Below are 17,238 nucleotides of genomic sequence, written 5' to 3' on the forward strand. Positions count from 1 at the left end.
TGGATTCAGTGAGATACTCTGTGGGCTACAACTTAAGATCCATTTTTAGCCTCTATTTGTTTCCATTTAGTCAAACTGTCTCCATAAAAAGTTGCTGAATCAGCTGTGATCAGTTCCTGTTTGCACTGTACTCATGGATATAGAGACAACTATCACTGGTTTACTGTGAAGCTGAAGAAAACATTAAGCTAAGTTCTGCAGCCTCTTTTGTCTCTGATTTCTAAGTGAATTTCAGTCGGTTTATTCTGGACGGACACCAAGTCTCGCTGGATTATATCAATATATGTTTCATGTGTGTGTATGTTTAAAACTTTGAGAAGGAGGACGATGTTTGGTTCCAAGTGAGGCAACGGGGAAAAAGGGGTTGATGATGAAAACAGATCATGACCTGATGTGTGTTTGTGTACATTTGTGAAATTCTGTACATGTATATGTATATATTCTATGTATATTTGTGTGAGTATTTCTGCATACATGTGCGTACACCGATTAGCCACAACAGTAAAACAGTTTATATATATTTTATGTTTATGTATATAATGTATATACACACACAAGTTTGGTCACCCTGCATGGTCAGTACTTAATAAAATCCCCTTTGGCAAGTATCACAGCTTGTAAACGCTTCTTGTAGCAGTTATAAGTCTTTCAGTTTTTGTTTGGGGGATTTTCCCCTCATTCTTCCTGCAAAAGGCCTCTAGTTCTGAGAGATTCTTGGGCTGTCGTGCACGCACTGCTCTTCTGAGGTCTATCCACAGATTTTCCATGATGTTTAGGTCAGGGGACTGTGAGGGCCATAGCAAAAGCTTCATCTTTCACCTCTTGAGGTAGTCCATTGTGGAATATAAGGTGTGTTTAGGATCATTATCTTGTTGTAGAAGCCATCCTCTTTTCATCTTCAGCTTTTTTACAGATGGTGTGATGTTTGCTCCCAAAATCTGCTGGTATTTAATTGAATCCATTCTTCCCTCTATCAGTGAAATGTTCCCCACTGCAACACAATTCCAAAGCATAATTGATCCGCCCCCATGCGTAACAGTTAGAGAGGTGTTCTGTTCCTGAAATTCTGAACCAATTTTTCTCCAAACATAACTTTGTTTAATGTGGCCAAAAAGTTTTAACTTCATCAGTCCACAAGACTTGTTTCCAAAATGGATCAGCCTTGTTTAGGTGTTCCTTTGCAAACTTCTTACACTGAATTTTGCGGTGAGGATGCAGGAAAGGTTTTCTTCTGATGACTCTTCCATGAAGGTCATATTTGTGCAGTTGTCCACTCCATAGTCTGCTAAATCTTCCTGAAGGTCTTCCAAAAATTGTGTCACTGTACATAAATGGTTTTAATGTTGTGGCTGATCGATGTAAATGTGTGTGTATTACTGTATAAGTGTGTGTTTACCACCTCAATGTCTCGGTCGGCTCTCAGTTCATGGTCCCACAGGATGATTTTTCGGTCTTTTCCTCCTCCGGTCAGCAGAGTGCCGGTCCTCATTTCACACATACAGAAAACACTTCCCTCATGACCTTTGACCTGCCGACTGATCTGAAACGCTGCACACGCACGCACGCACACACACACATGCACAAAAACTTTTAAGAAATTCCCAGGATCTGCCAGGTGAACTTCTCCCCTCTTAATAAAAGTGTCAGAATCAAAATTTAACAGAGGAAGGAACCACAATTCTCCAACCCAAAAGAGGAAGAACATTGTCATGATAACAAAATTAACAACGGACATGAACTCTCTTTGCAACCTTTCTGGGTTAACCTGGCTGTGAATGTGACGAGGAGGACAAGACAAGATAAAGTGCTCATGGAACTTTATCTTTGTTTCTGTTTGTTGAACAAAAACCTCGTTCAACAAACAGAAATATAGTTCAAATATAGAAAATTATCAAAATTAAACACATAGTTGATCGGTAGTCTCTCTCTCTCTCTCTTTGTCTCTGTCTCACATAAACACAAACACACATAAAACCACTCGCATACCCCCCCACTACCTTAGTGAGCCTCTGATGAGAAAGCTGCCAGGCGCCTAAAATAAAGCATGCATATCACAAATCTCCTGTTCAACTATTCACTGATCCTGTTAATATTACTAAGCAAATGTTTTTAGGGAAAATTAGTCCAATTCCCATGTCTGAATATTGTAAAATGGGCATTTATGAAATGTAAAATTTGGTGCATGGTTTACCATGTGACCGCACTGCCACCCATTGACCATGAGTAGGTATGCCTCTGCAGCCCTTGTGTAATATTCAATGTATTTCTCTGTGATTGGTGTGATGGTTATTAGACTAGAATGTAGGACTGTACTTTATTATATTGTAACTCTTGCTCATTTATTAACAGAGTTGAACATCATGTTGATAATTAATTAGTCCTGTACCATTCTGAATAATTCCTTCATGTGCTGCGCTGATTATTGTCGAATAAATGCTGTTCCTCTTATTTCATGCAGTATGCTCTTAGATAGTCTGTTTAGAATCACTGTTGATTGACCGTAGTGATATGCAAAGTGTGTGGTCATTGTGCGTAAAATTTAAATTAAATTAATCTCCCTATAGTAAGGAAAATTTCAAAATCAGCTCCTCCTTCCACCATCTCTTGAAACAAAGAAGTGGACGCTCATTGGAGGAAAGTTACAGTTCAGGTGTGAAAGGCCGGCTCTCTGCCCAAAATATACAAATGATAAATAGAGCCCTGTCCCTGCTCACTTTTACTCTTTTTCTTTCGTTTGCTCTCTTTTTTTTTGTGCACTCTTTGGCACTTTTTGCCAACGACACTTTTGTTACTTTAACTGTCTTCCTTTTTGTTCTGCCTTAGTTTTGCTTTACTTTGGGCAGCTCTTCGGTTTTTCCTTTTTCCTTTTTGTGATCTATTACATTGTTATTGCTCACCAAGCCTTTTTTTTCCTTTGTTAAGCTGCTTGCACACTTTCCTCTTTATCTAAAACCAGCATCAGTCTGCAACTCAATACCAAACTGAATGAGCCAAGTTTTTTTTTTTTTGTACTTCAGCAAGTCTCGCTTTGACAGTATTTTGGAAGTTTTGTAGTCCAGCCAATGAGATTACTTTCAAGACTATTTAACAGGTCTAGTTAAGGAGAGTGAGTGTAGCAGAGCCTATCTGATTACAACCGCAACGGACCAAGAAACCAGCAGATAGGCTGCATCATCTGCCAGGCTCCTGCCTGCCTGCAAGAGCCTTCCTCAGCCTTAAAATCTGCTCCATCCTCAGTCTCATTGTTAGACAACCGCTGTGTCCCAGGGAGTGCTGTCTCGCTGGGTAGCTGCGAGTGACGTCAGCACCGAACAAGTTCAGAAAGGTAGGCTAAACTTTACTTCTGTTGACTTTGATAAGAGTTGATGTCAGATAGTGCTTTGCATTCTTAATCTTAAAGCCTCGACAAGTAAATGGTCCCTAGCATTCTGCTGTTCTCTGATTACACTCTTCATTCACTATTGCCCAATTAAATGACCATCATTTTTTCATTCAAAGATCATCTTAGTCATCTGTTTGATTCGTCTTTGAACGGCCATTTCATATGTTCATTATTAATACCTAAATTTATCCAGTTACTTATAGTTATTTAGCCATAAATAAATCATCATTTATCGCCAAGTTGTGGTCTTGTGTGTTCCTTCAAATCAGAGACAATATCCCTGAATCAAGAATTTAATACTTCTGATTAGAAGACTAATTAATTTGGTTTAATCTACTTTCCTTTAATAGAAGGTGGTGCCCCCGTTTTCCATGAGAGCGAATTTAAATTCAGAGTGTAGTTCTGCTACAAGAGAATAAAGAAAACTGAACGTGAAGGAAACAAAGTGTCTAAGTTCATTAAAGGACAGTTTTTTTAAAGTCTAAAGGCGCTATATAGAAGTGCAGTCCATTTAACATTTACCATATTAACAAGGAAATAGGTTTTTCTTGCTTTGGTAATTCCTACCGTTCATACTGGACATTAAGCAAGACTGATAATCAACATCATATCTGTCACGTACTGTGGGCTGCAAAACTCTGACTCACTGTATCATCTGATTTATTGCACATTTGTTTGAAGTTTGGCACTACTAAAGTAAAATACAAGCCAATGATGCTCCTCCACCATCTGCTGGTTCTGGTCTTGTAGAGGGACTCTAAAAAATCCAGTTTTAAGACCTGAACTGTTTCAGTTTATATTTGTAATATATGATTTGTTGTGTTTGTTTTTGTGTTTCAAGCAATAAACGCTCAGAAAACCTCAGGTAAGGTTGTATTATTCCATCTCAGGAAGCTGTATGGCTGCAACAAACAGTTATTTTTAAAGTTTATAATAATAGAAAACTAACAAATATTCACATTGGAGAAGCTGGAACCAGTGGCCTTCTGGATGTTTTTCTTTAAAAAATAACTTTATAGCATCATTACATCATTTTCTGTCATCTCACAACTGCCATCACTATCAAAGGCATACAAAAAACAATTAAACACAAACTGTGTGTTAAATCAAATCCAGTGGAGATTTTCCAGCCCTGACGTTTTTACTATTCTCTGTGGAAACACAGAGAGAGAGTTTAATAGTAAAATCAGTCCATTTTAAATGAATTTATCATTTAATCCACTTTACACTGAATGGGATGCCAGCAGAGCACCACAGCGTTATGTGCTATTTTAATATTACCAAAAATAATTGAGTGTGTTTCATGTGAAAGTGGCTGAAAAGAAACTCTGAACACATTTAAACTTGCTTTATTACTCTGACTCTGCTGTTGATGTCTGTCCTGTGTTTTATAAAGATTATGTGAACTATACAGTTTTGTTTTTAACGTGAAGTTCCTGCAGCAGCCAGCAGGAGGCGGCACATCGCTCAAAAACACTCTCTGTCTCCTCAGGTTTCCTCTGAAAACGCTTTTCCTCCAACTTCCTGTTTGAACAAATCTGCTGCTGGAGTTTTATTTCATGTAAACAGTTTAAAACATTTAATTTGTTCTGTTCAACATGAAGTCAGTTTACTACATTATAATGTTGTTATATAACTCCTGAGCTCTTTAACATATCACCCAGACTAGAGAGAATCCCAGTCTGATCTTTACTAAACCTTTCTTTAATCGTTTCAACGCTTTAATTTGTTCTAAAACTTTAACATTTTCTCTGATTTCAGTCTGATTGTTTCAGGGTGACACTAATAAATTGTGATCTGATTCCATTTCAGAAGCAAGAAAAGGTTCCAATTCTTGGCTTTGCTCCTTTTTAAACCAGTTTAACAACATAACACTAAAACCATTACTGTACCTGGGCCAACACACACGCACACATGCAGAGAAACACACAAGCAAATACATCTCCCCTGGTGTTTTCTTCACAGTGTTAAACTGAAACAGTATCAGTTTATATTTCTACTGCTGTTCTATTCTGTTTCTATTGTATTTTTATTCTATTTCTACTGTATCTCTACTGTATTTCTATTCTGTTTCTACTGTTTCTAATGTGTTTCTACTGTATTTGTACTATATTTTTCTAGTGTGTTTCTGCTGTATTTGTACTCTATTTCTACTGTATTTGTACTGTGTTTCTACTGTACACAGGTTTGTTTCTGTGAACCAGAGTGATTTGATTTTCTCTGATGGATTGCTGACGGCAGGGGTTGAAACTGTTAATAAACAAAAGAGTTAAAATCCATCAGGATCATCTCCCGGTAAACACATGAACCTGACTGGTCATCTAACTTGTTTTCATAGGTTTAAACTGGTCCCTGCTCACCTCTGGGTCCCTTTCCAGTGGGTGTCTCAGCGGAACTCCTGGTCCAGACCAGCAGGATCCCTCCAGAGTCTCCAGTCAGGATGTCTCCAGTACTCAGGAAGGCCAGACACTGGACAAACTTAGGCTTCTCGTATTTCTTAAAAAAATAACAAGAAAGGGAGTCAGAGTTTGACCAGGACTACAGAGATAGACTGGGACTACTGAGATAAACCATGACTACAGAGTTGCACCAGGACAGAAAATCCTGAAAGATTATGTGAACTATACAGTTGTGTTTTTAATGTTAAATTCCTGCAACAACCAGCAGGAGGCGGCACATCACCCAAAAACACTGTCTGTCTCCTCAGGTTTCCTCTGAAAACACTTTTCCTCCAACTTCCTGTTTGAACAAAATCTGCTGCTGGAGTTTTATTAAACAGTTAAAAACATTTCACCTGTTCTGTTCAACATGAAGTCAGTTTACTACATTATAATGTTGTTATTTAACTCCTGAGCTCTTTAACGTGTAACACTAAGACTAGAGAGAATCCCAGTCTGATCTTTACTAAACCTTTCTTTAATCGTTTCAACGCTTTAATTTGTTCTAAAACTTTAACATTATCTCTGATTTCAGTCTGACCGTTTGATTGTGACACTGATAAACTGATGTATGGTCAAGACCTGCTCTATATTAAAAGTGACCGGAGATAACCTCTGTCATGATTTGGCGTATTATAAATAAAATTTAATTGAATTGAAGTGAATTGAATTGATGTGATTCCATTTCAGAACTTTAGCAGGAAAATGTTCAATTCTTGGCTTTGCTCCTCTTTAAACCAGTTTAAAAACATGACACTAAAACCATCACTGTAACTGGGCCAACACACACTTAGACACAGACACAGACAGAGACACACACACAGACACCTCCCCTGGTGTTTTTTTTGCAGTGTTCTACTGCTTTTCTACTCTGTGTCTGCTGTATCTCTACTCTGTTTTGTACTGTGTTTCTACTGTATTTCTATAATGCTTTCTGCTGCGTTTCTATTCTGTTTCTACTGTGTTTCTTCTGCCTTTGTACTCTTTTTCTACTCTGTTTTCTGGAATCTAATCTGTAACAAAAAAGTAAAAAATTAAAGTTTAAAGACTTTGACGTATTTTCACTGCAGGATCAAAACTTGTCATGAGCTGAATTTACATTTGAATTTTTTCTCTGTTTTACTCTACATATCTGAGATTACTGTATTTAAATTCAACTGAGTTTGTTTTGTTTTTTTATTAAATTAATTCTGCTGAAGAGTTTTCTGTGATATGAAATGATCTGAGCTCTGTTGGAACTGAAACAGACTGTGAGAAAAAGTGATCAAGTTTATATAATCGGAAGAACATGAGTGTAGTTTTGTGATAAACTCTAATCTGAAGGTTTGTTCTTTTGTGTTCAGCCGGGTGGAGCTTCCTGTTCGTCTGCAGATCAAATTCCTCACATTCATACTTTTACATTCATACACACTTTTTCCCCTAGATCTCTGATCTACCAAACCTCATTCATATTTTTATCAATTTAATCCTTCAGGTTTGATTCAGATTAATTAACACACAATGGTTTCATTTCATTATTGTGAAAATTGACTTTTTGCAGAAGCTATCACAGCAGGCATTTAACTGTAGTTTTGTTGGTCTCAATTTTTCTTAGGCTGTCACTGTAATTCTGATTCTGATCTAATTCTGTAAAAAGTCTGATAAAAAGTGAAAAAATAATTCACAATATTTAAGTATTGACACTGAGTCAGTTCACTTGTCTTGGATAGATCAGATCAGAGATCAGTATATCTCAGTGTGACGAATCATTTTTACATTTACATTTTACCCATTTGGCAGACACTTTTATCCAAAGCGACCTACAAGTGAGGCGACTTAGGGTTCAGTGTCTTGCCCAAGGACACTTTGGCACACAGAGAGGAGGGTCTGGGGATCAAAACGCCAAACCTGTGATCATAGAACAACCCATTGTATCACCACAGCCGCCCCATCATTCCATAATCATAGTTAAAGGTGCTATATGTAAGTTTTTGCTATCGCTATATAGCCAACATTAACATTAACAGCTGTTTACTTACCAGTCTAAAAAAAACGCTTCAAGTTAAGCATCAAACTTGATTCCTTTAGTCGCCAAGAGCTGTCTCCAGCCATGGAAAACAACGCCAATGTTAACTCATTGTTTTGCTTCTATTTCTATCACTTCTTTTCTTCTACTGAAATTGGCATGCTAACCAGCTAGCCCCAGCCTATCCCATCTCGTAGTGTTTCAGTGTAGCATCCAGGCGGGCCTCAGATCAGCATGAGAGTATGTAGAAGTAGCACTGCAAAGAGGGCGTATTCTAACGTCTTTTCTTTTAAACACAACGCTGGCTAAAGCTTTTGGCAAGCGACCATTATCACCACCAACTGCTCCCAGCAAGAAAACCAGTTGTTCTCCAGTGTTCCTTTTGAAAACATTATGTTTGATTTAAAGAAAACCACAAGTGAAACAAAACAAAGAATTTTTCAAAGTTTGTTGTAACCTGTTAGATTTAAGGGATAAACCTGATCCAGCAAGTGAAAAAATAAAACAGTAAAAAAATATATTATTATTCCCCTGTGTTTGAAGAGTTATTACCTCAGCCAAGGAGGTTATGTAATCATCTATGTCTGGTTGTTTGTTGGTTTGTTTGTGTGTTTATTAGTCAGCAGGATTATTCAAAAAGTACTGAGCTGATTTGCACCAAACTTGGAGGGATGGGGCCTGGGCCAGGGAGGAGCCCATTAAATTTCAGGACAGATCTGGATCATTTACTGTGAATTAAAAATTTTTTCTCTGAAGTCTGGTGTATGTTGTTTGACACTGGTCTTGGCAGAGGTCTGTGCTCTACGGAGCACCTTTTTGTAGTTTAATTTATTATTTATCTTTGCATTTTATTTTATTAAAATTAAACATCAACCATAAGACAAAAACAACGTGTTGCCATAGAAACAGATAAAACTAACCGTATGTTGGTCAATATTTCAGAAATTTAAAAATAAATGAATTTGAAAAATAAAAATGGGTCCTCACCCCAAAGATTCCCTGTTTACGAGCCAGCGAGGTCCCAGTCCAGGTCCAGAAGAAGATGTGGGACTTTCCACAGGTGACAATGGTGTTTGGGTCGGTGGGGTGGAACTCTACGGCTAGCACCACCTCGTTAGTGGTCTGAAAGAACACCACAGACCAGTTAGAACCAGTTAGAGTCCAGTTAGAACCAGTCAGAACCACCTGTTTTTATAAAACAGCTGAAAACTGAAAGAAAAATGTGTTTTACAATGTATCTTAACTACACTGATAAACATGCTGAAAAAAAATGTGCTTCATAGCAATAAGAAAGTGTTTTCACCTTGATTTCAGCGATCTTTGATTTCTTCTGCCAATCCCAAACTGTCAACATGTGATCGTTACAGTCATCAATCACACTCAGGTGCTGACCAGAGTCCTGAAAGACAGACAGGGAGAAACAGTGAATGACCTTGACACAAACACAGAGGCCCTGTTCATACCTGGCAATAACATGCGTCTCAGGTGCATTTGTTTGCGAAAATAAGTACGTACATCCGTTTATACAGATGATGCTAGTGGAGTGGGTGTGCCTTTAATGTGGCCCAGGACACATTTACGTACACACCACCTGAGCGCGGTCTGAGCAATCGGATCTCAATGCGTCCTCAATGTATTTTGGGTGCATTCACACCTGTACTTAGAGCTGTCCACTTGTGATTGGATGACCCGGGATGCATGCTAATGCCAGGTATGAACAGGGCCACATACACATGCATATAACAAACTGTAAATATATTTCGACATGCGGACTGGAGAAGCCGTGGATCAAACCACCGACCTCCAAGTTAGTGGATGACCCGCTCTACCTGTTCTTGTGTACCTGGCTAAATTGTATTTTGATGCTTTGACAACATTGTGTTTTGAAACTGTCACGCCAATAAAGCACCCCTGAATTTGAATTTGAGACAGACAGGTAGAGACAGACAGACAGTGATTGTTTGTCTGTCTGACAGGGAGGGAGAGAAAGACAGTCAGACAGGGAGAGAGACAGAGACCTGATTTTTCACTGAAGCTCTTACAGAAATTCCAATTTAAATTGTTTAAATTGAGATGACCCTGATACATTTTGAAAAAATCTAATCTTAAAGAGAGGAAAACAGCAAAAACAAATTTTTTTGGAAAAAAAAACATTAAGAAAAGGATCATAGAAGAAAAGAAAAGCAAAGGAACACTGAGAAGCTAACTTGGCTAACTTGACAGATAATGTCACTGAAGACGAGGGGGAAGGCTAAGCTTAGCTAAGGACAACAAGTTTCAAACCAAAGGATTAAAGACAAAAAACTATAACAGTCTTCTTCCCACTCAAATAAAACTGTACAGTTGTAAGGTAAGCACCTTCATATTTTCAAAAATCTTCAAGGTAGACAGTGGGGTCCAAAAGGCTAGTACTGTTCTAACTTAAGAGTAGCCTGCTAATTAGCAGAAGAGGGAGCAACAGGGAATCGTTGGTGATCCATCATGAATGATACAATGCTGCCTGTTACTGTGGGAAAACTCCAGCCCCTTATCATAAACTACACAGGCAAAGAAGGCTTATAAACACAACATACTGAGAGAAACCCCAGAGGCTCTGACTGCAGACCTCTGAAACAGAAAGACTGGTTATAAGTAACCTCTTGATATATACAGACAATACTGATGCCTGGCATGAAGCTATCTGTGCTTACTATGACCATCATAAAAAGAGGAGCATATGCAGTGGGAGGTAGGACAGTCATTGAAGATTAAGACAGCAACAGTCCACCTCTCACTGTACATTTTTATCACAATGCGACCGTCATGTTTCAAGGCAATGAGGCCAGTCCCACCAACACCCCCCCCTTCGTCACCACAAACACGTCCCCTCAATTTGAGCCACAGCTCCCCCCATCCTGACTGACACCAGGCCATCACAACAACCTGCAGTAAACCCCACCCCCACCACCTCTACCACTGACTCACACAGGGAGACCCCTACCAGCAGGCCTAGGAAGCCGTCTGGAGATGAAAAGATAGCCAGTGATTCTGACATTGTTATTCTCATACACTGAAATGGGAAATTTAATAATGAGGAACAGTTTTTCCGAGAAACAAAGTTAGTAAAATATGGTGCCCCAGGACTGACAACGCCCTTCAGTTGGTCACAGAGTCCACCTTGGGTCAGACCAGCCACATTATAGTGTATGCTAGAACTAATGACCTGAGGGCAAAGCAGGAGAGGGTGGCATAATCTGTGAACAGGGTGGCACAGAGCTTTAGTACACAGCCCAGGAACACCCCCCGGGACAAGTAGACGGCCCAGCCTGCCTTTATCACCACCTCAGAGACCCAGCAACGCCCTGCTGGCTCCTACCACCCTCCACCACCTCATCAACAAGGCAGCCACACCAGGACCAGAGCAACTACAGAACATCTGCAGATTCATCTGAGAACCTTTTGCAGATTTGTTTAATAAATCGGTTGGTTATAATTAAATAGGTTTTACAAGTATTAGTTGACTAAAACTGTATTTAGTCAAGGACATCCCTACTTTCCATTCAATACTATATAGATTTCTCACTTTTTCAAAAGTGTTTATATTTCTATTTGCCAATAGTTACAATGAAGTCTTTTCCTGTTTCCATGTGGAATATTCAGGGTCTTAATTCTTCACGGTTTGGTTATAAGAGTGAGTTCCTTGAATACAGAGAAAATACTAAACATAAAAACATCATCGTTCTTCAAGAGACCTGGTGGAGATCAGTCTCTGTCACTCACTGTTGGCCAAACTACAAAGAAATCATTCTATCATCAGTCAAAGTCCCTAATATTAAAACGGGGAGGGATTCAGGAGGCATTTTTATCAAGTACAACGCAGAAACGTCAAATTGCATAGTCCCAATAAAATACTAACGATCAAACATGTGTCTTAAAATTAAAAGACATAATTAACTGTCCAAGAGACATATTCCTATGTGCTGCCTACATTCCCCCTGCAGCTTCCAGGCCCAGGGAAGTGTGCTAATCTGTGGAAACCCAAACACACACACTGGCTCTCTACCTGACTACAGTACAGAACTAGGGAACAGTTATATATTTGGGCAAAACTTCCCACGAAACGTAACTAACCTTCCTTGTTACAAAACTGACCTCCAGGTAAACAAGAATGGAAGAGACCTCCTGCAACTTTGTCAAAGCCTGGAACTCTACTTTGTCAATGGTTCTGTTGTCTCCTACAGAATAGGGGTTACAGCAGAACCAGGACCTGCTAGAGCAAATACCGCCAGACCTGGCCCTCAGTAAACATAAAACGACTAAAACAATGAGTTTTCAAAAAAAGATCCAGATCTCAGGAAAACACATATAGTTTCACATTAAGAACACACAAATTAGACACTTGTACAGATTACAATTATTTAGGAGTGAAAGGAAGTTCTACCGGAGTAAAACCTCCAGCGGAACTTACTTTCAGTGGAACTTGATGAACTGAGAGAGAAAGCACGGAAGGCATTCAATGCAATAAAATTTGCATTCAAATCCCAGTTTGAATCTGGCTCAAATTATTTAAATCTGTGATAGAACCAATACTCCTCTAAGGTTATGAGGTGTGGGGTCCTCTTTCTTGCCAAAATTCAGTGCAATTGTACAAGCAAAAAGTAGGAACTAAGCATTTAGAGTTCTGCAAAAGCATATTGCAGGTGCACAGAAAAACCACAAACAACACCTGCAGAGCCGAATTAGGCCGATTCCCGTTAATCATCAAAATTAGAAAAAGAGCTTTTTGGCTTCATATTAAAAACATTGACCCCACCTCCCTGCTATCACTACAAAGCATTGCACTGCAAGGAGCTGAGCAAAAAGAGATTCTCCTCACTCATTTGGTCGTGATGCTTAGATGAAAAACACTTTATAACCCTGTTCTGCCTCAGGACCAGTCAGAGAACAAATCAGTTTGAATCAACAAAATTATAACACACCTAAAACAAAATTATTTAAACCATCGGAACACACAAACAAATGTAAAAAGCAAAATGCAGCGCTATCTGGCCCTAAATAGACAGTAGAGTGTGGCAGACACCCCAGTGTCTGACATTAAACACAGAACCAGCTTGACAAAGTACATACTCAGTGAGCACAGCCTGGCCAACGAGACAGGCCGATACAGTAAAAAACAAAAAAACAAAAATCAAAACTTGGCTCCCTAAAGAGGAGTGGTTCCGCCAGCTGTGTAAGAAAGACATAGTTGAGACAGAGCTGCACTTTTTAACAGAATGCCCGAAACTCCAGCCAATCCGAACAAAGTATTTCCCAAAATTCAAATACAAGCATCCTCAATACAACCACATGACAAACATAAACAAACTACCAATCCTGCTTAGACAGCACATAGGGAGCTGCAGTCTAGCAGCAAAGTATGTCTTTATCTGCCATACTTTGAGGAACAGTGATGTTGCAAAATATTGTTGACATTGTTGTTGAAATATAGTATTAATATGTTTTGTTGTTAATACCTTAGAATGTTCCTTTTACCTGTTGATACTGCCTTGTCTAATGTGCTTTGACAATGCTGTATTTGACTACGGTCATGTCAGCTTCTCTGAATTAAAATTCGAATAAGACAGGGAGAGACAGATAGATAGGGGGAGAGAGACAGGGAGATAGAGTAACAGGGAGAGGGAGAAACAGGGGGAATTGATGCAAAACAGAGGGGAGTAAGGTGACATGAACAGTTCTGTTTGATAAATAATTCTCCGTCAGTAAACAGAGGACATTTAAAGACTGAAAAATAAACACCATTGATGTACAGAACTACAGTGATCTCAGTACTGTGGTCCATGCGGACTACAGTTCCCATGATGTGGTTGGTGATACTCACAGCTTTGGAGAAAGCCAGAGAGCCCACACCTCGCTCAAATGTTCCCAAACCGACGACTTGCAGAGTCGACAGACTGACGCTGTCCCAGATACGAACATGAGGCTGCAGCGCCTGAGCACAGGTACAGACAGATTAGTTACAACTATCATCAATACTGCTAATATTATTATTATTATCATCATCATCATCATCATCAGCAGTAGTAGTAGTAGTAATAGTATTATCATTACTGACAAAACACACCAGATGGACAGGTTCATTAGTATTTATTATTATTATTATTAAAATACATTTAAGTCAAATTTTAGTCACATTTATGTCATGCATTTTTATATTTATGTATTCTAATCATTCTGAGTGTACAACTGTTTCCATCTTTGTTGTTTGCAGTTACCATGTTTAAAGCTGTTTCTATCTTTGTTGTGTATAGTTACCATGGTTACAGGTGTTGGCCTTTCCATTAAAACAGTAATTAATTCAATTTCCCGTTCGGCCATATTTCACTTTATTGCTGTTTGTTTTTAGTTGTTGATGAGAAATGTAAAAGAATCATAATTCTGGTTTAAGTCTCAATTTTTGGTAAATGTTTGGTTGTCCACATATGTTATTCAACAGTAGATTTTTTTGTAGATGAAATACACTCTGCCTGCCTCGCACTTCAACATTACATTCACTTCAGTGAAACCATATTTGTAAACCATATTTGTCCACACCCGTCCGTCTTTGTCCACTCCTGCGATCTGTCCTGTAGCGATCCGGATTTTATCAGGATGGATGGCCAGACTGACAGAGACACAAAGAGATGATGTCACTCACTTGTCACCACAGACCAAAAGGAGTGCAGCAGGTAATTTATGTTTGAGTGTTTTCTCACCACTTGACACAATCTGTGTGTCCGAGGTAATGTCTCTGAGTTCGTTCTTCGTAGTTAAACAGAACCACAACAGAGGCGATGAAGTAAACGATCTCTCCAGTTGGAAGGAGGTAGACATTTGCTCTGCAGTCTCTGCCACGGTAACCATACCTGTATCAGGTCAAGGAAGCACCAGGACCACACCTGGAGATCTACTGATATGTCCAGAATATCTACTGAGTGGTACAGACTACCGAGGATTTACATATCTACTGAGGTACACGTTTGCTCTGCAATCTCCATGATTATCATACCTGCTGCAAGGAAACATCTGGGGATCTACAGGCAATCCATACGGGATCTAATGAGAAGTTAGTGAAGCTCACTGAGAAACTACAGAGTTCTGGTAAAGATCCAGTGAGACCTTCTGAAGATCACTGAAGATCTACTAAAGGTCTCTTCAGGACTAACAGTCACTTGGGGATCTACTGAAGATCTGCTAAGGAGGATCTATTAATACCTACTGAGGATCCAATGAGACCTGGTGAAGGTCACTGATGATCTACTGAGAAGCTACAAAAGGCCTACTGAGGATATATGTATGGTCTACAGTGGATACATACTGTAGATCTAATGAGGACCACTTCAGATCACCTGAGGAGCCACTAAATATATATTTTGGGGTTCTATAAAAGGTCTTCTGGGGATCAACTGTGGATCTACTGAGGCTCAGTTCTGTCTCCACTGTTCAATCTAAATATCCACACATGTATCACCATGTGCAATCTGTGTTTTTATTGTTATATGCAGATGACACTCAGCTCTCTGTATCTGTGGATTTAGATCACCAAAGCTTTTTTTATTGGATCTACATCAACCAGTCATTAAAGTATGAAAGATCCAGAATCTATGACCTTTCCCCTGCCAGCATATCAAACTGCAACTGGTGTATTCTGGATATACTGGTCTGGTTTGGGTCTGTAAATCTGTCTATCTGACCTTTAGATCCAAATTCATCAATATGATTTTATTCTCCTTCTGAGAATATGAAACATCTACTGAAGATTTTAAACTAACCTTTTACCCACTATCTTTTATTACAGCAGTTATACCCTCTTTGTAAGTAATTACTTTAACAAATAGCAATATTATTTTTATTATTTTTAGTTGCATGTACAGTGGAAAGTATGTGGACCCCTTTTTACATTTTCTTTTGTGAAATTTCTGTATATGTTTTAAAAATCAAAAGCAGAAATCTCTCATTTACAAAAGTATTCAGACCCTTAATTCAGGTCATTGTAGAAGCCCCTTTTGCAGCAATTACAGCTTTGAGTCTTCTTGGGTAAGTCTACAAGCTTTGTACACCTGGATTTGGACAGCTTTATCCCATTCTTCCTGGCAGATCCTCTCAGGCCTTATCAGATTGGATGGGAAGCGTCTAAACTACCATCTTCAGGTCTTTCCACAGTTGTTCTATGGGGTTTAAGTCTGGACTTTGGTTGGGCAAAAGTGTGCATTAGGGGAAAGGGTCTAAATACTTTTTGAGCCATAGTGGTTAATTTTCAACTGCTGATAGAGCCGTCTGTCATTATCTAATAAATTTGAAGTTGTTGTACCTGAACATAAAGCACTTTTTCTTGTATGAAATATTGTTCAATTCAAATTTATTTATATAGCGCCAAATTATAGGGGGGGTATCTCAGGGCACTTTTCATATAGAGCAGGTCTAGACCGTACTCTTTATAGTTATATTTACAGAGATCCAATATTCACCCATGAGCAAGCACGTGTCAACAGCGGCAAGGATTTCCCTTTTAACAGGTAGAAACATGAATAGAATCCGACTCATGGTGGGCGGCCGTCTGCCTCAACCAATTGTTGAATAAAACAATTTATTACTATTATTACAACTAGTATTGAAAGTAACTGCGTCCCATCAGTGTCCCCTTTATGCAGAGTGAAGGATACACCCATTCCAGCTTTAGTCTTTCTGAAGGAAGTTCTGTGCGAACATCCTCGTAGTTCTCAACATCGGAAGGGATGAACATGGTGATCGGTCGACCACGCATGAACATCTTGATGTGATTCCCCTCTGAAACAGCAGAAAGACAAAAAGAGAGAAAGATATAGTGTAGGGGAAATTATGAAAAAAAAAAGATCAAAGCAAGTTGTTTTGTATTTGTTTTGAGTCTCTTTGTGGTGGTTTTGTCACAATACAAATATTGGATTGGATTTGGTTACAGATAATCAATAAAAGACTCAGATCAGGATCTGAACATACCAACCTTTACCTGAGCTGAACTTCACTCAAAAGCTCACAACACACAACATTGACCAGCAGGTTTGATCAGGATCTTTCTAAATGGCCTCAAACATTTCTTTAATATTTACCGATCAGATCAAAGATACACTGATATTCCTCTGAGGAGATCAAATCAGACAATAATTTATTTATTAGTCTAGCTCTAATCATGTTCTCTCTTACAGGTGAACTGTGTTGGTTTCATCCAATCAGATTAAAGAAACCTGTTAGAACAGGTAACAGGGTTGTTCTTTTGTTCTCCTTAGTGTGTTTACTTGCCTTGAAAAATCAGTAAAAGATTCAGAGCACTTCTTCAGAGTTAGAGCACAGTGTTAGAGCAATGTTAAAATGTTTTTCCGCTTAGCTTTTAGCCTGGGCTGGCTGTCTTGCCTTATTTTTAT

At 38.9% G+C, this 17,238-nt stretch overlaps 1 protein-coding gene across 3 annotated transcripts in view; it reads right to left on the minus strand.

Annotated features, from left to right (window-relative positions):
* The window catches only part of LOC120796353 (echinoderm microtubule-associated protein-like 4), a 49,292-nt gene that overhangs the window by 15,330 nt on the left and 16,724 nt on the right, over positions 1–17,238 (minus strand). For all 3 annotated transcript variants that reach the window (XM_040139099.1, XM_040139098.1, XM_040139100.1), the window contains 8 exons: positions 16,504–16,627; positions 14,557–14,706; positions 14,396–14,465; positions 13,683–13,793; positions 9,129–9,224; positions 8,813–8,947; positions 5,743–5,878; positions 1,400–1,548 (listed from right to left, as the gene is read on the minus strand). In XM_040139099.1, the coding sequence (XP_039995033.1) occupies positions 1,400–1,548; positions 5,743–5,878; positions 8,813–8,947; positions 9,129–9,224; positions 13,683–13,793; positions 14,396–14,465; positions 14,557–14,706; positions 16,504–16,627 (971 nt within the window). The remainder of the gene's footprint in view (positions 1–1,399; positions 1,549–5,742; positions 5,879–8,812; positions 8,948–9,128; positions 9,225–13,682; positions 13,794–14,395; positions 14,466–14,556; positions 14,707–16,503; positions 16,628–17,238) is intronic.

This window comes from Xiphias gladius, chromosome 11, assembly GCF_016859285.1.
Source record: "Xiphias gladius isolate SHS-SW01 ecotype Sanya breed wild chromosome 11, ASM1685928v1, whole genome shotgun sequence".
Lineage (NCBI taxonomy): Eukaryota > Metazoa > Chordata > Actinopteri > Istiophoriformes > Xiphiidae > Xiphias > Xiphias gladius.